Genomic DNA, 18,656 nt, shown 5'->3' with positions numbered 1-18,656 from the left:
TTATTATTCATTATATATTATTTTTATTCATTTACTATTATCCATTATCTATTATCTATTATCTGTTCTCTATTATCTATTGTACTATATATAATATTAATTATATAACTTAATATTATATATAATATGTATTATATATTGTTATTATTATATATTATATATATTATATATTATTATTTATTACTATTTACTATTATTATTATTATCCCAGCTTGTCCTGCAGTTACTCTCCACAAGTCGCAAGGATTAAAACCAATTTCTCATGGAAAAATAACAAATCCTGGAGAATTCCCAGGTGGGAGCAGTTCCCAAAGATCAGAGCTGGATCGATCCCGCATCATTCTGAACCTCTGGCATCTTCTCAGCCAGGGGAGGTTTTAAAGTCACCCCATTCATTCAGGCTTTGGTTTCATCCTAAAAATTCTCTTTATTCCCTTTGCTTCCAGTGTGAAAATAACAGGAAACTGAGTGGGATCTGAATCCCTGGAAATCCCTGGAATTCCGTCTCCTGAGCCAGTTTTGGGCAGCAGCATCAGCATTTCCCATATTCCTAATTATTCCCTGGTGTTTCCCTCCCCCGGCTGTTTCAGTCTCTGTTTGGGATTTTCCAAACAATATTCCCAAAGGTACCTTTGGAAGGAATATTCCCATTTATCCAGTGCATTCCTGTTTCAGAGTATTTTCCAGCTGGCACTTCCCTAGCACAGGGCTCTACTCTGGGATCCTCCTGCACAGCAATTCCAACTTCATTCAATCCACTGGCATTAAAAATTCCAGGTTTCATTCCCGGCTCTGGCCGAGTTTCCATTGGGGCAGTGCCACCCCCCCACATGAACATCCCCAGCAGGAGACTTCTCCCTTTTCCCAGCTTTTCCATCCCTTCCCAGACAGGATTTCTCCAGGTAATTCCTGCTTCAGGAACCGACTCCATCTTCCCAGCCACTGAAAAAGCTGAGTCTGCTCCGATTCCAGCAGCTCTGGAAGCAATTCCCACATTCTTTTATTGGGAAGGGAAGTTGAGCTGGATTGTACATTGGCATTAAAGGAAATAAATGGGGTTTTGGGAAGGAATTCCTGGCTGGGAGGGTGGAGAGGGGCTGGAATGGAATTCCCAGAGCTATGGCTGCCCCCAGATCCCTGGAAGTGCCCAAGTCACTTCCACAGAGAAGGGATCCCTGGGATCTGGGATCTGTGGGATAAGGGATCTGTAGAATTCTTGGGATATGGGATCTCTGGGATAAGGGATCTGTGGGATGTGGGATCTCTGGGATATGGGATTTCTGGGATATGGGATCTCTGGAATAAGGGATCTGTGGGATGTGGGATCTCTGGGATTGGGAACAGCCTGGGATGTGGGAAGGGGGTGTGATGGGATGAGCTCTCAGGTCCGTTCCCTGCACCAGGAATTCTCAGGGAAGAAGACAAACCCTGGGAATTGGATCCCAAGCCTCAGCAGAGCCCAGGACATCGGGGGAAGAGGAGTCCTGGGAGGAGCCAGGGAGCGATTCCTGGCTGGAATGAGGGAGCTGGGCCTGAGGAGGGAATGTGTCAGCGCCTGGGTCGGGCGAGGACAAGGCAGCGCATCCATGAAAAATTCCAGCTGATGGAAGGAAGAGCTTGGGATGAAACATCCCCACAGGAATCCAGCAAAGCTCGCCGAGGCTCCGCGCTGGACTCAGGGAATTTGCTGCCCCCTTCATCCCACAGCTGGGGAAAACCAAGGGAAAAGCACTCGAGAAAAAGGGGCTTGAGAAGAGCTCGGAATCACACAGGGAATTCCACATCGGGAAAAAAACGCTGCTCCGGGTGGATCTGGGAAACAGGAAAGGCGCTTCCCATGTCCCTGAGCCAGGGCCGTAAGAGCAGATCCCGATTTTCAGCATCCAGTGATTTTGCACATGGATTTTTCACCTCAAATCCCTGCACAAATCCCAGATCCAGCTGAATCCCTTCCCTGGCCTCACTCCCAGCTCCCATTCCCAGTCCCATCCCTTCTCCTGGGATTTTTCCCTGCCCTAAGGACACACCTGGGCTCTGACCCAGGAGTCCCAGTCACGCTCCCTGCTCCCAAAAATGAGCCTCGGGCCATTGGGTGCCATAATTCCCCCAATTTGCCGTTCCTTGGGAAAGGCTCATTGCCTCCCAATCCTGGTGTTCCACGGGGCGACTCAACCTCTCCAATTCTGGGAGCAGCTCCTGAAAAGCTTTTCCCTGCAGAGATGATCCAGGAGATACCCAAAAACCTGCAGGTATTTTAGGGCCACATGGCCGTTCTCACAGCTGAGGGATCCAGTGGGAAGTTCCTGCAATGGGAGATCGAAGAGCCAGATCCCAGAGGCTGGGAAATCCCAAAATTCTGGAGAAATGAATCTGTATTTTCCCCCTAAAAAGCTATTTCTGTGTCTAATCCCTGTGGGAATTTCTCCAGCTTGGAATCCTGGAATGGTTTGGGTGGGAAGGGAGAGAAAATCATCTTGTCCCCACCCCTGCCATGGGCAGGGATCCTCACACTATCCCAGGTTATTCCAGCCTGGCCTGGGACTTATCCAAGGATGGGGCAGCTCCCCATTTTCCAAACCTCTGGGAAATTTCATAGCCAAGGTGGGAAGAACCCAAATGCCAGGGAAATCCTGGCAGCAGGAGCATTTCCTGGCAGGCGCAGGGGCCTGGCACTGGCTCCCGGTGTTCCCAGAGAAAGGAAAACTTCATTTCTCCACTTGGCCTTCCAGGAAAAGGCTGGGGAGAGGCCAATCAGTGCTGGGATCTCCCATAGAATGGGAGCTCCAGGATTTCCTGGAAGAAGGAAAATCCCAGCACGAGGTACTGAACAAGTGTTTCTCATTCCGTGTCTGGGATCCCTCAGGGATGAGCAGGGAGCAAAGGAATCCATTGGATTCCTGGTGCTGGAAGGTGAATACCTCCCAGGAAGCTCCCTGGAGCTGGAAGCACAAAGGATCCACCCCGCGCCCATTCCCATGTTCCTGACAGATTCTCACCGTGCAGCTCCCCAGGGATGAGGATGGAGCAGGGAAAATGAAGTTTTTCCCCAAAAAAACACAAAGAGCAAATTTCTAGGAAGCAAAAGGAGAAACGCAGGTGGAGGCAGTGACAGCGCATCCCAGGGAAAATCTGTGAATGAGGCTGGCATTCCACCTTTCCCTGCGGGATCAGAGGTCCCGGAGGACTCCCGTCCCTTCCCATTAGATGGGAAAAGGCCCTTCCTAAATCGGAGCTCTGGAGGGATCCAGGGATGGATTGGGACACGGGGACAGGGACAGAGGGACAGGGACACGGGGACAGGGACACGGGGACAGGGATAGGGAAAGGGACACAGGGGCAGAGAGAAGGGACAGAGACACAGGAAGGGAGAGGACACGGAGACGGGGACAGAGGGACGGGGACACAGGGACACGAGGACAGAGGGACAGGGACACGAGGACAGAGGGACAGGGACACAGCGAGTGCCGCCGGCTCCCCGCGGCTCTCGGGAGCTTCACGCGTTATTTGGTACCAACAATGGCCCGAACAATGGGACCTTGGGAACAACAATGGAATTTCGGGAATAACAACGGCACTCGGGAACGGGAGCCTTTTGGGGACAACAATGGCCCTGCCGAGGGACAATGGCCCGGCGGGACGAGGTGTCCCCGCTGCCGGGGCGCTCCCTCCCCGCAGCTGCGGATCCCGCCGGGGGTCCCGGAGGAGCCGCCCTCCCTCTCCATCATTCCCGGCCTTCCCAGGCATCGGGGCGTTTTCCACACGGAAAACCGCAAGGAAAGGGATTAGGATGAGTTTAAAGGGCCGGGAAATTTTGGGATCATTCCCTGCCCCGCTCCCCTGTCCCGAGCCTGGAGAAAGGAGTAGGAAGAAAATGAACTTCGGAAACACCAAATACCATCGTGGCTTGGGAATTCCAGGCTGAGGATCCCAAAGGAATCACTCTCAGGGGTGGGATGGAAAATTCCTTTGGAGCTCCAGAAAGATCTGTGGCAATAATTTGGGGTTGATTTTCCCCCTCTGGAGACGGCACCGAGTTCTGCCTGCTCCGGCTGAGCCCCTCCTGCAAATCCTTGGGATCTGGGAATAGGGGATCTCTGTGAATCCTGGGATGTGGGTTCTGTGGGATGTGGGATTTCTGGGTTCTGGGATCCCTGGGATATGGGATCCATGGGATCCCTGGCATATGGAATTGCTGGGATATGGGATCTCTGGTATCCATGGATTCAAGGATCTCTGGGATCCCTGGGATTTGGGATCCCTGGGATACGGGATCTCTGGGATTCCTGGGATTTGGGATCTGTGAGATGTCGGATCCCTGGGATTTGGGATCCCTGGGTTCTGGGATCTCGGATTTGTGGGATCTGTGGGATCTGGCACTCCCAGATTTGCACTGAAACTCCCGCAAACTCCAATTTATCACTCCAGGAACACCCTTTGCCAAAGGAAAGTGTTTGGGAGATCCAAAGATCCAGTGAAAGATTCTGCTCCAAGATTCCACTCCAAATCCAGGGAATTCTGACTCCAGCACCATTTTCCAGCATCCCATTTTCCAGCATTTTCCCACTTTTTGGAAGTTTTTCCAGCTGGAGAATTACCCAATAAAAGACCTGAGGCCCAAAGGTTCATAGAAATCCCACTTTTAATCATGGACAAATTGACTTTCAAGTAAAATCAAAGGTTTTAAATAAAATATAAATTACCAGAGGACTCGGCAAGACCCTGTGCACATTCTGCTCCGCTTTTCCAGATCTCTTCACATTCCCGGAGTTTCTGGGAGGTCTCTTCATGATTATGGAACAGAAATTAGGGATTGAAAGCAGCGACCGGTCCCACTGGGAGGGTGAAGCTTCCAAGGAAAAAGGAGGGCGCGGAAGGGATGGAAGCAGTTTTTTTATGGAAGCACAGCATTGGATGCGAGGGATTTTCCTTCTCCATCCCACGAGTGATTCCAGAAGGGAAAAATCACAGAAAATGTCCTAAAAGAGTTTTTTTTTTCCTTGTTTTTGGAACTTCTTGTTCCTTGAGACTCCAAAGTGAGAGCAGGGATGGCAACGCTGGAATCCGGCAGGAAAATCCAAGTTCATCCTGGGATTTCAGCCTCTCCCAAGGGTGGGAACTCTCCCGCATGCCCCAAAGTGCAACATTCCCAACAAAGTCATTTTTTGGCATTTTTCCCTCGCCACCCCATTTCCCTGGAATTCCCAAGCCTGCCTGGAATTCCCAGCTCCACTTCTCCAAGGGGCAAAAAAAGGAGGAACCCTGAGGCAAAAATGGCTTTTTTTTGCGTGTGTGTGTGGATGAATCGTCCATCCCGGAATGTTATCCCGGGATTTTCGGGGCGGGGAGCCCCTCCTGGATCCAGAGGGCCGGGGAGGCGCCGCTGTGGAGCCGGCAGCGATGGATGCGGCGCAGCCGGAGCAGGTAGAGCAGGATGGAGAGCAGCACCACCAGGAAGCAGGCCAGGAATAGGTAGTGGTTGTACACGAAGGAAAAGCTCCTCCAGCGTGAGTGAATCCCACGGAAATTTTCCTGCTGGATGTCCCTGGGAAAGAGCAGAGGGACAACGAGCGCACTTTGGAGGTGAAATTCCGCTTCCAGCTCGGGAATCAGAGCTCAGCTGGTGGACCAGGCTCTAAAAAGCATAATTTGAGGCTCTAAAAAGCAAAAGTTCCCATCCCCAAAATTCTCTCCCAATGGATTTTCCCAGATTTTTGAGAGGATGTTCCTGGAAAAGAACAAAGGGACAATGGCCACTTCTTAGAGGCAAAATTCTGCTTCCAGCTTGGCTCAGGGCAGGAATCAAGAGCCCATTTTGGGAAAACAGGCTCCAAAAACCACAAGTTGAAGGATCACCACCTCTTCCCATCCCAAAATTCCCCTCCCAAAGGCTGTTCCCAAATTTTTGAGAGCCCTGGGAAAGAGCAGAGGGACAACAGCCACACTTTGGAGACAAAATTCCACTTCCAGCTTGGCTCAGGGCAGGAATCAGAGCCCGTTTTGGGAAAAGAGGCTCCAAAACCCAGGATTCGAGGGATCAGCGCCTCTCCCCATGCCGGAATTCCCATTCCCGAGGCTGTTCCCGATCTGGGGGTACCTGAGGGGCAGGAAGCGGGTGCGGTACAGGATGGCCCCCAGCGTCCACTGCACCTCCTTGTCGTAGACCTGCAGCGCCGTGCGCAGCCGCCCATAGCTCTCCGGGAAGGAAAAGCCCCGGTGGAAAACCTCGAACATCCAGGCGGACTTAAAGCACTGGAACCTGCAGAGAAGAGTGGGATCAGGCTGGGAAATGGGATCGGGCTGAGAAATGGGATCAGGAACACTAGGATCAGTCAGGAACACTGGGATCAGTCAGGGACAGTTGGATCAGGGACAGTGGGATGAGGAACAGCAGGATCAGCCACGGAGAACGGGATAAGCTCAGCTCAGCATTCCAGCAACCACGGGGCACAATTAAACACAGAATTCTCAGCTTTTCCAAGGCATTTTCCCCCAATTCCCAGGCTTTTCCCAAGCTTTCTTCCCCACTTCCAAGGACCCCACAGAAGGGCCAGGCCCAGCAGCCGGGCCGGAAGAGGTTCCTGAGTGGATCCCAGGCTGTTCCCAGGTGGATCCTGAGCAGATCCCAGGCTGTTCCTGGGGTGTTCCCAGACTGCTCCTGGGCGGATCCTGGGCAGTTCCCAGGTGGATCCCGGGCTGTTTCCAGGCAGATCCCAGGTGGATCCCGGGCTGTTCCCAGGTAGATCCCAAGCGGATCCCAGGGTGTTCTCAGACTATTCCCAGGTGAATCCCAGGCTGGGCACTCACTTGAGGCGGTGCAGATCTGCGTGCGGCGCGTAGAGCCCACGCTGGAAGCGCTCCCGCAGCACTGACCAGCTGGTGGCACAGTAATCCTGCAGGAGAGCAAAAACCCAGGAAAACTGGAATGGTTCTGGCATTCCCTGAGCCCGGAGAAGGAAAATCCCACCCGAGAAAATGCTCTGGAACAGCAAAAACCAAAAAGTAACAGCAGCTTGTGCTGCCAGTGAGGGAGAGCCCGGATTTCCTGGTAATGGTTTAAGCCATGTTTGGAATTTGGAGTGGAATTAATGGAAAAATCTCTGGGAATATCCTATCAGGCAGATCCCAAATTTCCTGGGAATGTTTTGAGCTATGCTTGGAATTTGAGGTGGAATTAATGTGAAATTCTCTGGGAATATCCAGTCAGGCAAATCCCAGGTCTGAGGAACAGAAAAGCCCTGTGAGAGTTCAGGGCAGGAAATTTGGGATTTCTTAAGGAATTTGGGATTTTTTAAGGAATTTGGGATTTCTTAAGGAAAAGCTTTCCTGCAAGACTATGGGAAGAAACTCCTTGTGGAAAGATATTTTAAATCAGGAGTTTATCCCTGATTTTCACTTTTGCAGCTTTAGTGACTTTAGGAATTTGGGCTCTCTTAAGATATTTGGGGTCTCTTAAGGAAAAGTTTTGCTGGAGGACTTTGGGAACAAAATCCTTCTGGAGAGATGTTTTAATGAGGGAATTGATCCCAGTTTTTTCCCTTTGCAGCTTTAGTGAATTTAGGAATTTGGGATATTTTAAGGGAAAGTTCTGCTGCAGGACTTTGGGAACAGAATCCTTCTGGAGGATTCCAGGCCTGGAGCATTCCCCACCTGGGCAGCCCTGGCGAACTTGGCGGCGCTGTAGTCGCCGCCCATCCTCAGCACGTCCTCGGTGCAGTAGTAGAACTCGGAGAATCCGTAGAACTCGCTGCTCTGGAAGTGCACGGGCGGCTGGAAGACGCCGTTCAGGGAGCCCCGGCTGTCCTGGCTGCGGTTCAGCAGTGGCTGCAGCAGCTCCCGGCAGCGCCCAAAGTCCCCGGAGCCACGCAGGTGCAGTGTCCGCCCGTGCAGCCGCAGCTCATCCAGCGCGTCCCGCGGCAGGCACGGATCCGGCAGCGGGAACTGCGGGCTGCGGAACAGGGAGAGCCTGGGAACCCTTCCCTTCCCTTCCCTTCCCTTCCCTTCCCTTCCCTTCCCTTCCCTTCCCTTCCCTTCCCTTCCCTTCCCTTCCCTTCCCGCACCTTCCCGCACCTTCCCTTCCCTTCCCGCACCTTCCCTTCCCTTCCCTTCCCTTCCCTTCCCTTCCCTTCCCTTCCCTTCCCTTCCCCTCCCTTCCTTCCCTTCCCTTCCCTTCCCTTCCCTTCCCTTCCCGCACCTTCCCTTCCCGCACCTTCCCGCACCTTCCCTTCCCTTCCCTTCCCGCACCTTCCCTTCCCTTCCCGCACCTTCCCTTCCCGCACCTTCCCTTCCCTTCCCGCACCTTCCCTTCCCTTCCCTTCCCTTCCCTTCCCGCACCTTCCCTTCCCTTCCCGCACCTTCCCTTCCCTTCCCGCACCTTCCCTTCCCTTCCCGCACCTTCCCTTCCCTTCCCGCACCTTCCCTTCCCGCACCTTCCCTTCCCGCACCTTCCCTTCCCGCACCTTCCCGCACCTTCCCTTCCCTTCCCGCACCTTCCCTTCCCTTCCCGCACCTTCCCTTCCCTTCCCGCACCTTCCCTTCCCTTCCCGCACCTTCCCTTCCCTTCCCTTCCCTTACCTTCCCTTCCCTTCCCTTCCCGCACCTTCCCTTCCAGCACCTTCCCTTCCCTTCCCGCACCTTCCCTTCCCTTCCCGCACCTTCCCTTCCAGCACCTTCCCTTCCCTTCCCGCACCTTCCCTTCCCTTCCCGCACCTTCCCCTCCCCTCTCCACACAACATCCAGGATCATTCCCATCTTTTCCCACTGTCCCAGGCTGCTCCACCCTGGCCTTGGAAACTCCCAGGAATCCAGAGGCAGCCACAGCTGCTCTGGGAATTCCATCCCACCCTCATATTGGGAATTCCTTCCATAAATCCAACTTAAATTTCCCCTTTTCCAGCTGAACGCATTATCCTTGTCCTGTCGTTCCAATTCCTGAGGACAAATCCCTCTCCACTTCCCAGATTTTCCCTTCTGGAAGTACAGCGATCTCTCCACACAACAAACATTCCCATCATTGCAAGGCCACCTCTCATTATCCCAGGCTGCTCCAATCTCGTCCCAACCTCTCCCAGGGGATGAAGCAGGCCGGAATTCCAGAGGAATTCCAGGGAATACCTGTTCCCCAGGAGGCTGCCGGAGAAGAGGCTCTCCTCGTATCTCCTGCGGGCTGCATTCCCACCAAATCCCAGGAATGTGGCCACGTAGACGCGGTACACATGCTCCGTCTGGTGGGCGTCGCATCCCAAATTAAATTCCGCCAGCAAACCCTTGGCCACCTCCTCCTGCAGCAAAACCAGGAACCGTCGGGATGATCCCAAGGATTTTTTGGGATGTTTCAGATGCCTTTCGATTCGCCCCTCACTCATTTAACACTTCCCTCTCCTGCTTCCAGAGGGGCTGGAGCGAGGGAATCTCCACGACGTCATGGGATTGCTTGGGTTGGGAAAGATCTTGAAAAGGTTGTGGATCCACCAGTCCTAGGGTGCCACATCCGTGGTTTGGGATATTCCCAGGAATGAGAGCAGCACGCTGCTTCCAAAGCTTTCCCACTCTTTGTCTTTGAGGAGTTTTTCTCAAGGATGATCATTTCCCACATTATTTGGGAAATCCAAGCTTGTTTCAGAATCCAAGATTATTTCAGAGGGAGAGGATGAGGAGTTTTCTTTGGGAATGATCATCTCTCCCATATTTTTTGGGAAAAAAACCAGGATTATTTTATAGGGAGAGCAAAATTGAAGAGTTTTCCTTGGGAATGATCATCTCCAATATTTTTTGGCGGAAAAAACCTCCCAAGCTCCCTTCATAAAAAGGGCAAAAGAAAAGAGTTTTCCTCAGGAATAATCAACTCCCACATCATTTTTAAAATCCAAGATTATTTCCTTGGGAGAGTAAAATCGAGGAGTTTTGCTCTGGAATAACCATTTCCCATATTATTTGGAAAAATCAGTGGGAAATAGGGAAAAAACAGTGGGAAATATGGGAAAATCAGGGGGAAATATGGGAAAACCAGTAGGAAATAGGGGAAAATCAGTGAGAAATAGGGGGAAATCAATGGGAAATACGGGAAAACCAGTAGGAAATAGGGGACAATCAGTGAGAAATAGGGGAAAATCAATGGGAAATAGGGAAAAACTGGGAATGGGATGGGATGGAGGATTCCAAATGATGGGAAAGAAAGGAAAAGGTGTGAAAATGATTCCCGAGGGAAGAGGAATTCCGGGATGGGGCTTACACTCGGGGGCACCTCGTAGGCGATCTGCGTGGAGACCCCGCCCATGTCCAGGATTCCCACGGTTCTCTTCCGGAAAATGGGATCGCGGTGCTCGCTTCCCGGGATCTGCACCTCCACCACCGCCTCGGCCTCTGGAACCGGGAAAATCAGTGGGATACAGGGAAAAATCACTGGGATATAGGGAAAAATCACTGGGAAATAGGGAAAAATCCCTGCGCTCGCTTCCTGGGATCTGTACCTCCACCATCACCTTGTCTTCTGGGAAAAACATGGGAAAAATCACTGGGATACAGGGAAAAAACAGTGGGAAATAGGGAAAAATCACTGGGAAAATCACTGGGATACAGGCAGGGAGGGAAAATGGGATCCTGGTGCTGAATTCCTGGGATCTGCACCTCCACCATGACCTTGTCCTCTGGGGAACAGGGCAAAGCAGGGAAAACAGAGAAAAATCACTGGGATACAGGGAAAAATCACCGAGATATGGGGAAAAATCACTGGGAAACAGGGAAAAAAACTCTGGGATACAGGGAAAAATCCCGGGATCCAGCCAGAGGATGCTGCTTGTGGCTGTTAAAGCTTCAGGGGGGAGTGGAGCCACCCCAGCCCCTACAGCAGCTGCCAACATCTGGCTGGAAACGCATCCCAACATCTGGAAAGGCAATTCCCAGGGCTGGAATTGCATCCCAACATCTAGCTGGAAAATCACCACGTGGAGCCTCCCTTCAGCTCCTCACCATCATCCGTGTGCTCGAATCTTCCAAGGACAAAGTTGATCCCAATCCATGCATAGACTCCTGCAGGTGGAAAAAAGCTGGATCTGGAATTCCAGGAATGTTGGGAAGAGCTGGATCATGGCAAATAGAAATGTCTGAATTTCTTTTCTTGTCTTTTCACTCTGTTCTTGCAGCTTTTTATTTTATAAAATGATAGAAGTGAAACATTCCTGGGAAGTGGTTAAATTCCGAGAAATGCGGAATTCCAGGGGATTCTCTCCTCTCCCAGGTCAATGCCAGGATAAAATTCCTGCCTGGATGAATTGGAGACTCTTTGATGTGTAAAATTCAGGGAAGGAATGGAGGGAATGGATTTGAAAGGGGATTTCAGGCTCTTGTGATGGCCCCAAGAGATCTCAGCCTTCAAAGTCATCCTGCAAATTCTATTGGGAATGTTGTGATTTATCCTTTCCCCAGAGGAAATGGATTTGAGTCCATGAAATTTTCAGGGATAATCAGCAAGGATTTGGCCAATCAGCATTTGAAAAAGCAACAAAAATTCCCCAAATCATCCCTTGGAATTCCTAAATATTTTTCCAGATCCAATTCCATGAAATTTTCGGGTATAATCAGCAAAGATTTGTCCCATCAGGAGCTCATCCCCACACTCAGATCTGCTGAGGAACAAAGGCTCTCAAGCAAAGCAGGATTTTCAAAAACAACCAAAACACCCCAAAAATCATCCCTGGGAATTCCTAAATATTTTCCAGGTATTTTTCCAAGGTTCACCTACCCTCCTGCTTCCCAGATATCACCTCAGCATGGGAGTCAGAGAAGAGGAAATCAAAGCGTGTGGGGATGTCTGTGAGCAGATCCTCCAGGATGGCTTTCTGCTGGCTGCAAAATTCCATGGAAAAAGGCTTGAAACCCAGCCAGGCTGGTGGTGGGAATTCCCAAAAAAAAAAAAAAAAGGCGGGAATTACCTCTCGGGCAGGATGCGCATTCCCGCCGTGCACAGGATGTAGAGAGGAGTCTCCTTGTGCTTGGAGCGCGGGACGTGTGCGGCAGCGAAGCTCAGCAGGGGCGAGATGTAATCACTGACCTCGGCGGGAGAGCTGGCAAACTCTGAAATTCCTGGGAAAACACAAACCTGCTGCTGGAGCAGCTCCGGCTGCCGCATTCCCTGGAAAATCCCGACAGGAACGGACAAGGCAAAGTGGGAAATGGGCTGTGGGAATGATGGGATTTTCCCATTGCTTCCTCTCCTGACGGCACTTCCCGCGCTCCCAAGGATGTTTCCAACACGGAGCAACTCCAGGTTTTTTTGGGATTGGTTTGTAGGGAGTTAAGTCTGGAATGAGGAAGGAGGGAGAGGTTTTTCCATGGGACAGCAACAGGAAAAGGTGATGAGGAAAATGAAGCCAAGTGCTGGGAAAGAAACATGGAATTTCCTCTCCTAGCTCTGCTTCCTGAGCTCCAGAGTGCCTGGATAAGGGATATATCCTGGGAAAAATCTGCTCCACATGGGAATTCCTGCAGGCTTTCCTCTCCTACCTGAGTTTTCTTCACTCCAGAGTATCAGGATGAGGGATATTTCCTCGAGCATGAAACAGCTCTGGGGTTTTCCAATCACTTTCCAGGAGCACGGGGACTAAATAAAGAGAATGAAGGGAGACAGTGTAGCTGCTCCATGACCAAAAAATGGAAATATCCCTTATCCAGCCACTCTGAAGTGCAAGAAGCAGAGTTAGGAGAGGAAATCATGGAGAAATGCCATGGTTTTCCCAGTACCTGGCTTGATTTTCATCACCACCTTTTCCTGTTGCTGTCACATGGAAAAACCTCTCCCTCCTTCCTCATTCCAGACTTCAACTCCCTGCAAACCAATCCCAAAATCCATGGAGCTGCTCCGTGCTGGAAATATCCCTTATCCAGACACTCTGGAGCACAGGAAGCGCAGTCAGGAGAGGAAATCATGGAGAAATTCCCAAATTTTCCCAGTACCTGGTTTGATTTTCATCACCACGGGTTTCCTGGAGCTGTCCCTCATCTGCTGGATGTCCAGCAGGTCCTTGGGGTTGCCGTTATGCCGGGGCCAGCAGTACACAAACACACGGGAGCCGCTACTGCCGCAATCCACCACAATCCCGTAGTTCAGGTTGGGATTCCCAGTGTCCGTGGCTTCCGTATCCGTCACCCTGGCCAGGAATCTGAGAAAATAAAAAAAAAAACGGGAATTGCTGCAGGGAATTCAGCTCCCTATGGGTGATTTTGGTCAAAATTAGATTTAAAATTGGATGTTTTCTGGCAGAATTTTCAGGGGTTTTCCCTGTTTCCCATGGACTCTGTTCCCTGTTTTTCCCATGGAATTCCTGCCCCTCACCTGTGGAATCTCCCATCCCGGGGTTGGTCCCATAGGAGCTGAGCAGTGTTTTTTCACCAGGCTCCATTCCCAGTTTCCCACGGAATTCTCTCCCTGTTTTTCCCATGGGATCCATTCCCACTGACCTGCACTCTCTCCCATCCGGGGGCTGTTCCCACAGCAGCAGCAGAGCAGCATTTCCCCTTCTCTAGAGCCCCATTCCCTGTTTCCCACGGGACCCATTCCCTGTTTTTCCCCTGGGATCCATTCCTGCTCACCTGTGCTCTGTCCCGTGGTGGGGCTGTTCCTTCAGCAGCAGCAGAGCAGCGTTCCCCCTTCTCCAGAGCCCCATCCCCTGTTTCCCACAGGACCTATTCCCTGTTTTTCCCATGGAATTCTCTCCCTGTTTTTCCCCTGGGATCCATTCCCGCTCACCTGCGCTCTGTCCCGTGGCGGGGCTGGTCCCGCAGCAGCAGCAGCAGGAGCCCACAGAGCAGCAGCACTCCGGTCGCAGCCCCGGCCCCCAGCAGCAGCAGCCGCCGCCGGCCAGGCGCGCTCAGGAGCCGTGGGGCACCCGCGGGGCAGAGGCCGCAGCGCCAGCAGCCCGGGAGCGGGCAGGAGATGCTGATCCTGCAGGCACAGGGAGACAGGAGCGGATCGAGCGCTGGATTCGCTGCTAAAAACAGGAAAAATTCCTCCCGGCAGCGTGGTGTGGAATTCCCACTCCTGCCCTGTGGCTGGGGGCTGGGCTGAGGAGGGTGATGGATCCCGGGGGATTGGATTTGGGGCTGGAGCTTCTCTTTATCTCCTGGATTTCTTGCAAAGTCTCAGGAAAATCAGAACCAGAAGGGAGAGAAAAGCCTGGCTTGCAATTGAGGGAATGGGAATCTGGGGATGATCCAGGAGAAGTCTGGGGAGAGCTCAGGGCAGTTCCCCAGGGCCTGAAGGGGCTCTGGGGAGAGCTGGGGAGGGACTGGGAACAAGGGATGGAGGGACAGGACACAGGGAACGGCTCCCAGTGCCAGAGAGCAGAGATGGATGGGATATTGGGAAGGAATTCCTGGCTGGGAGGGTGGGGAGGGGCTGGGCTGGAATTCTCAGAGGACCTGTGGCTGCCCCTGGATCCCTGGAAGTGCCCAAGGCCAGGCTGGGATAATCTGGGACAGTAGGAGGTGCCTATGGCAGGGCTGGGATGATCCTTTAGGCCCCCTCCATCCCATCCCATCCCATCCCATCCCATCCCATCCCATCCCATCCCATCCCATCCCATCCCATCCCATCCCATATCCCATCCCATATCCCATCCCATATCCCATCCCATATCCCATCCCAAATCCCATCCCATCCCATATCCCATCCCAAATCCCATCCCATCATTCTGTTCTGCACTGAGCGGACTCAGGACACCATTCCCAGGCTGGAATTCACTATCAGATTCCTCATCCTTCACTCCAAAGTCATCCCAGTTTATCCAAGAGTTCCCTCAGGATCCTTACCTGCCCATTTTGGGATGGGGGCAGCAGGAGGAGCCGCTGGAGCCTCAGCCAGTGACCTCAGAGGCACCGGGAACATCCGAACTTCCCGGAGCCATCCCTGCTCTGCTCCTGCGGAAAATCGAGCACCGGTGATTCCCTGCAGTGGGAGATCCCCGGGGGAACAGCTGGGATGGGATCCTTCCCTCAGCACCTGACCGGGGTGAGGGGCTGCTCCTAGGCTCCCCGGGCGTGCAGGAATACAAGGGAAAACAGGAATAGCGAGGCGGTGGAAGCACGGAATCACCTCGTGCAGGGTGGAGAGGGGCTGGGGGGAATTCCCAGGGAAGCCGTGGCTGCTCCCGGATCTCTGGAAGTGCCCGAGGCCGGGCTGGAGCAGCCCGGGACAGGGGAGGCACTGGGGTTGGAAGCGGATGGGATTTAAGCTCCTTCCCACCCAAAGCATCCCGGGATTCTGAGACCCCTGCCACGATCAAACGCCAGCAAAATCCCAAAAGAAATAAGGAAAAGCTGGAATTCCGCCTCAGGGACACAGCCCGGGGCTGTCCCTCCTTCCCGGCCCGGCCGGAGGGAAGATCCCGCCGGAGGAGCCCGAGGGAGCGGAGCCGGTGCCAGGGCGGGACCGGGAACAACGAGATCAGGGATCGGGAGAGAGGGACGGGGAACAGGATCAGGGATCGGGATCGGGATGAGAGGTCGGGATCAGGGATCGGGATGAATGAACAGGATGAGGGATCGGGATGAGGGACCGGGATGAGGGATCGGGATGAGGCAAGGACGGGGCAGGGACACCGAGCGGAACGAGTTCCAGGCCCCCCGCCCGTCCCCACGGCCGCCACCATCCCGCAGGGCCCGGCCCGGCTCCCCCCAAACCCCGCGGCTGCCCGGCGATCCCACTCCCGGTCCCGATCCCATTCCCGGTCCCCATCCCGGTGTCTCCCCCCCTCTCTCTTCCCATTTCACCTCCCCGGCCGCCCCATGGCTACCGGGCCCACGCCACTTCCGGGTGCATCGCCGGAAGTGACGCAACCGCGCAACGTCACGGCGGGGGCCGCGGGGGCTTCCCCAGGGGCGTGACCACGATTGATGGGCGTGGGCAAATAGGCGTGGCCATGGCCGAGTGGGCGTGGCCATGCGGGGACCGGTGCGCTGCAGGTAAAAACAGCCAAAAATCGCTATAAAAACAGCCAAAAATCGCCATAAAAAACGCCAAAAATCTCTGTTTTATATATAACAGCGTTTAACGGCAGCAGTAGGAATTTATGGCTAAAAATATTCCAAAATTGAGAAATATATAAAATTTATAGCTATAACTGTGCCAATATTTTGATATATATTAAATGTGTAGCTATAAATGGGTTAATATTTAGAAATACATATAATTTATAGCAAGAAAGGTTTCAATATTTGGGAATAAATTCAATTTATAGCTACCACAGTGCCAATATTTTGAATTATATTATTATGAATATCCAGCGGTATTGTAGCACTTGTGAGAAATACCTAAATATTTACCATATAAAGAATAAATAAATAATTTTGATTTAAAAAACAAAGAAAGGGCGGAAAATCCAAGGGGGAAAGGGGAATTCTCCCCTGTTTTGCCACGGAGCGGCAGCACCGCCCGCACTCGCTCCAAGATTCTTTTGGAGAAATGGCAGGAAAGGTTTCTCGTGGTGAAAATAACGGGAATAAACTCTGGGATTTGCTGGAAAAGCGGAGCTGGGTGTGGAATCCATCCCGGGAGGGGCTTTAGGTGGAGCTGGGCAGGAAAAGAGGGGATTTGGGATGGGAAATTATCCCCAGGAAGGGAAGGAAGAAAAGAATAAGGAAGGGGGAAAAAAATAAGGAAAGGTGATGGGAAAGGGGAAAAGAAAAAAGGGAAGGGGAAAAAGGGAAGGGGAAAAAGGGAAGGGGAAAAAGGGAAGGGGAAAAAGGGAAGGGGAAAAAGGGAAGGGGAAAAAGGGAAGGGGAAAAAGGGAAGGGGAAAAAGGGAAGGGGAAAGGAATAATGGAAAGGAATAAGGGGGAAAAGGGAATGGAAAAAGGGGAGGAAAAAAGGAAGGGGTAAAGAATAAAGAAAGGAGAAAGGAAAGTTGAAATAAGAAAGGGGAACAGAATAAGGAATAAGGAAAGGAAAAAGAAAAGGAATAAGGAAAAGGGGGAAAGGAAAAAGGAAAAAGGAATAAGGAATAAGGAAAGGGCAAAGAAAGGAAAAAGGGAAAGAATGGGAAGGAATAAGGAGAAGGTTTCTCTGTCCCGTGAGTCCCGCCCAGGGGCGGCTCAGGGCCGGGATGGGGATCAGAAACCTTGGAGAGCAGGGAAAGGGGGACAGGAGCTGCGGGGGCCGGGAGCACGGAGCGAGGAGAAAAGCCGGACTAGGGATGCAGGGAACGGAAATCTGAGGGATGTGATTCCATTGAGAGACACTAAACCATCCCGCCGGCTGCAATCCCGCTGGAATCCCGCTGGAATCCCGCCTTGGCTGCTGCGAGGAGCGCGGCAGGAAGAGTTTTCCAAGCATTCAACCCCGCTCGCTCCAATTCGGGAGATCCCGGAGCCGATCCGTGCTGGGGTGCTGGCAGAGAGAGAGCCGGAGCAGCGTTTGGGAGTGGGGAATTTGGATTTCTCCAAAGAGGAATCATCTCGTGGACAGGGCCAGGCCACTCCTGTGGCTCTCAAGGTGTGGGGAGGGTGCGGGTCGTTATCTGGGGCCGGCCGGAGCCTCCGGGAAGCGCCGATAGGAGCGGCAGGGGCTGGCGCTGCTGATGGCGGGGAGCAGCCCGGGGCTGCTGGTGGGGTGGGGAGCAGGAGGGGATATTGAGAGCATGGAAGGTTCTCCCAGCGGGATTTTCCTCCCAGCTGTTCTGTGTTTATTCGTTAAAGGGTTCCCGTTTCAAAGCTGGCCAGAGCTCCCGAAGGTGTGCTGGCTTTGGAGTGAATAAAGGGGAATTTTTTCTTTGCTTGTACTGAGGCAGAAGGCTCAGAGTGTATCCATTCCAGCCTTTTCTCCTCACCATCTTTTCATCCCATTTTATACACGTTTATTTGCCCTGAAGTGCTGAAACACATCAGAATTAACCAATTTGACCAAGACCGTGAGAGGGGTCAGGGCAGGGCAGGATCGCAGAATCCTGGAATGGCTTGGGTTGGAAGGAGCTTAAATTCCATTCATCTTCAATCCCAACACCTCCCACCATCCCAGGCTGCTCCAGGCTCTGTCCAGCCTGGCCTTGGACACTTCCAGGGATCCAGGGGCAGCTACAGCTGCTCTGGGAATTCCATCCCAGCCCCTCAACCCTAGCAGGCAAGAATTCCTTCCCAATATCCCATCCATCCCCGCCCTCTGGCAGTGGGAGCCATTCCCTGTGTCCTGTCCCTCCCTCCCTTGTCCCCAGTCCCTCTCCAGCTCTCCTGGAGCTCCTAAAGGGCTCTGGGGAACTGCCCAGACCTCTCTCCCCAGACCTCTCCCCAGACCTCTCCTCGAGTCTCCTCTCCTCGAGTCTCCTCTCCTCGAGTCTCCTCTCCTCGAGTCTCCTCTCCTCGAGTCTCCTCTCCTCTCCTCTCCTCTCCTCGAGTCTCCTCGAGTCTCCTCTCCTCGAGTCTCCTCTCCTCGAGTCTCCTCTCCTCGAGTCTCCTCTCCTCGAGTCTCCTCGAGTCTCCTCTCCTCTCCTCGAGTCTCCTCTCCTCGAGTCTCCTCTCCTCGAGTCTCCTCTCCTCGAGTCTCCTCTCCTCGAGTCTCCTCTCCTCGAGTCTCCTCTCCTCGAGTCTCCTCGAGTCTCCTCTCCTCGAGTCTCCTCTCCTCGAGTCTCCTCGAGTCTCCTCTCCTCGAGTCTCCTCGAGTCTCCTCTCCTCGAG

The 18,656-nt window shown here is 52.8% G+C and overlaps 1 protein-coding gene across 6 annotated transcripts; it reads right to left on the bottom strand.

The window, feature by feature from the left end:
* Nucleotides 1-4,621: 4,621 nt before the first annotated feature.
* Nucleotides 4,622-15,836, bottom strand: ENTPD4 (ectonucleoside triphosphate diphosphohydrolase 4). Of its 6 annotated transcripts, none has more exons than XM_014259601.2 (13): nt 15,763-15,836; nt 14,803-14,910; nt 13,742-13,936; nt 12,949-13,154; nt 11,928-12,078; nt 11,738-11,841; nt 10,966-11,025; nt 10,229-10,359; nt 9,112-9,278; nt 7,648-7,945; nt 6,805-6,890; nt 6,095-6,256; nt 4,622-5,542 (listed from the first exon to the last, which is right to left on the bottom strand). In XM_014259601.2, exons 2-13 carry the CDS (start codon nt 14,808-14,810, stop codon nt 5,320-5,322), a joined length of 1,791 nt encoding a protein of 596 aa, XP_014115076.2. In that variant the 5' UTR covers nt 14,811-14,910; nt 15,763-15,836; the 3' UTR covers nt 4,622-5,319. The 6 variants fall into 6 exon arrangements, with proteins under 6 accessions (XP_014115076.2, XP_087924396.1, XP_087924394.1 ...); XM_088068270.1 differs by having other exon boundaries at nt 14,803-14,904; nt 15,763-15,808; XM_088068268.1 differs by having other exon boundaries at nt 15,786-15,806.
* Nucleotides 15,837-18,656: the final 2,820 nt, after the last annotated feature.

Source organism: Pseudopodoces humilis, chromosome 30 (genome assembly GCF_049639895.1).
Source record: "Pseudopodoces humilis isolate 2021_Gansu_Grassland_sample_001 chromosome 30, ASM4963989v1, whole genome shotgun sequence".
Taxonomy (NCBI): Eukaryota; Metazoa; Chordata; class Aves; order Passeriformes; family Paridae; genus Pseudopodoces; species Pseudopodoces humilis.
The sequence above is the reverse complement of the archived record's forward strand: the minus strand, read 5'-3'. Positions and strand labels throughout refer to the sequence as shown.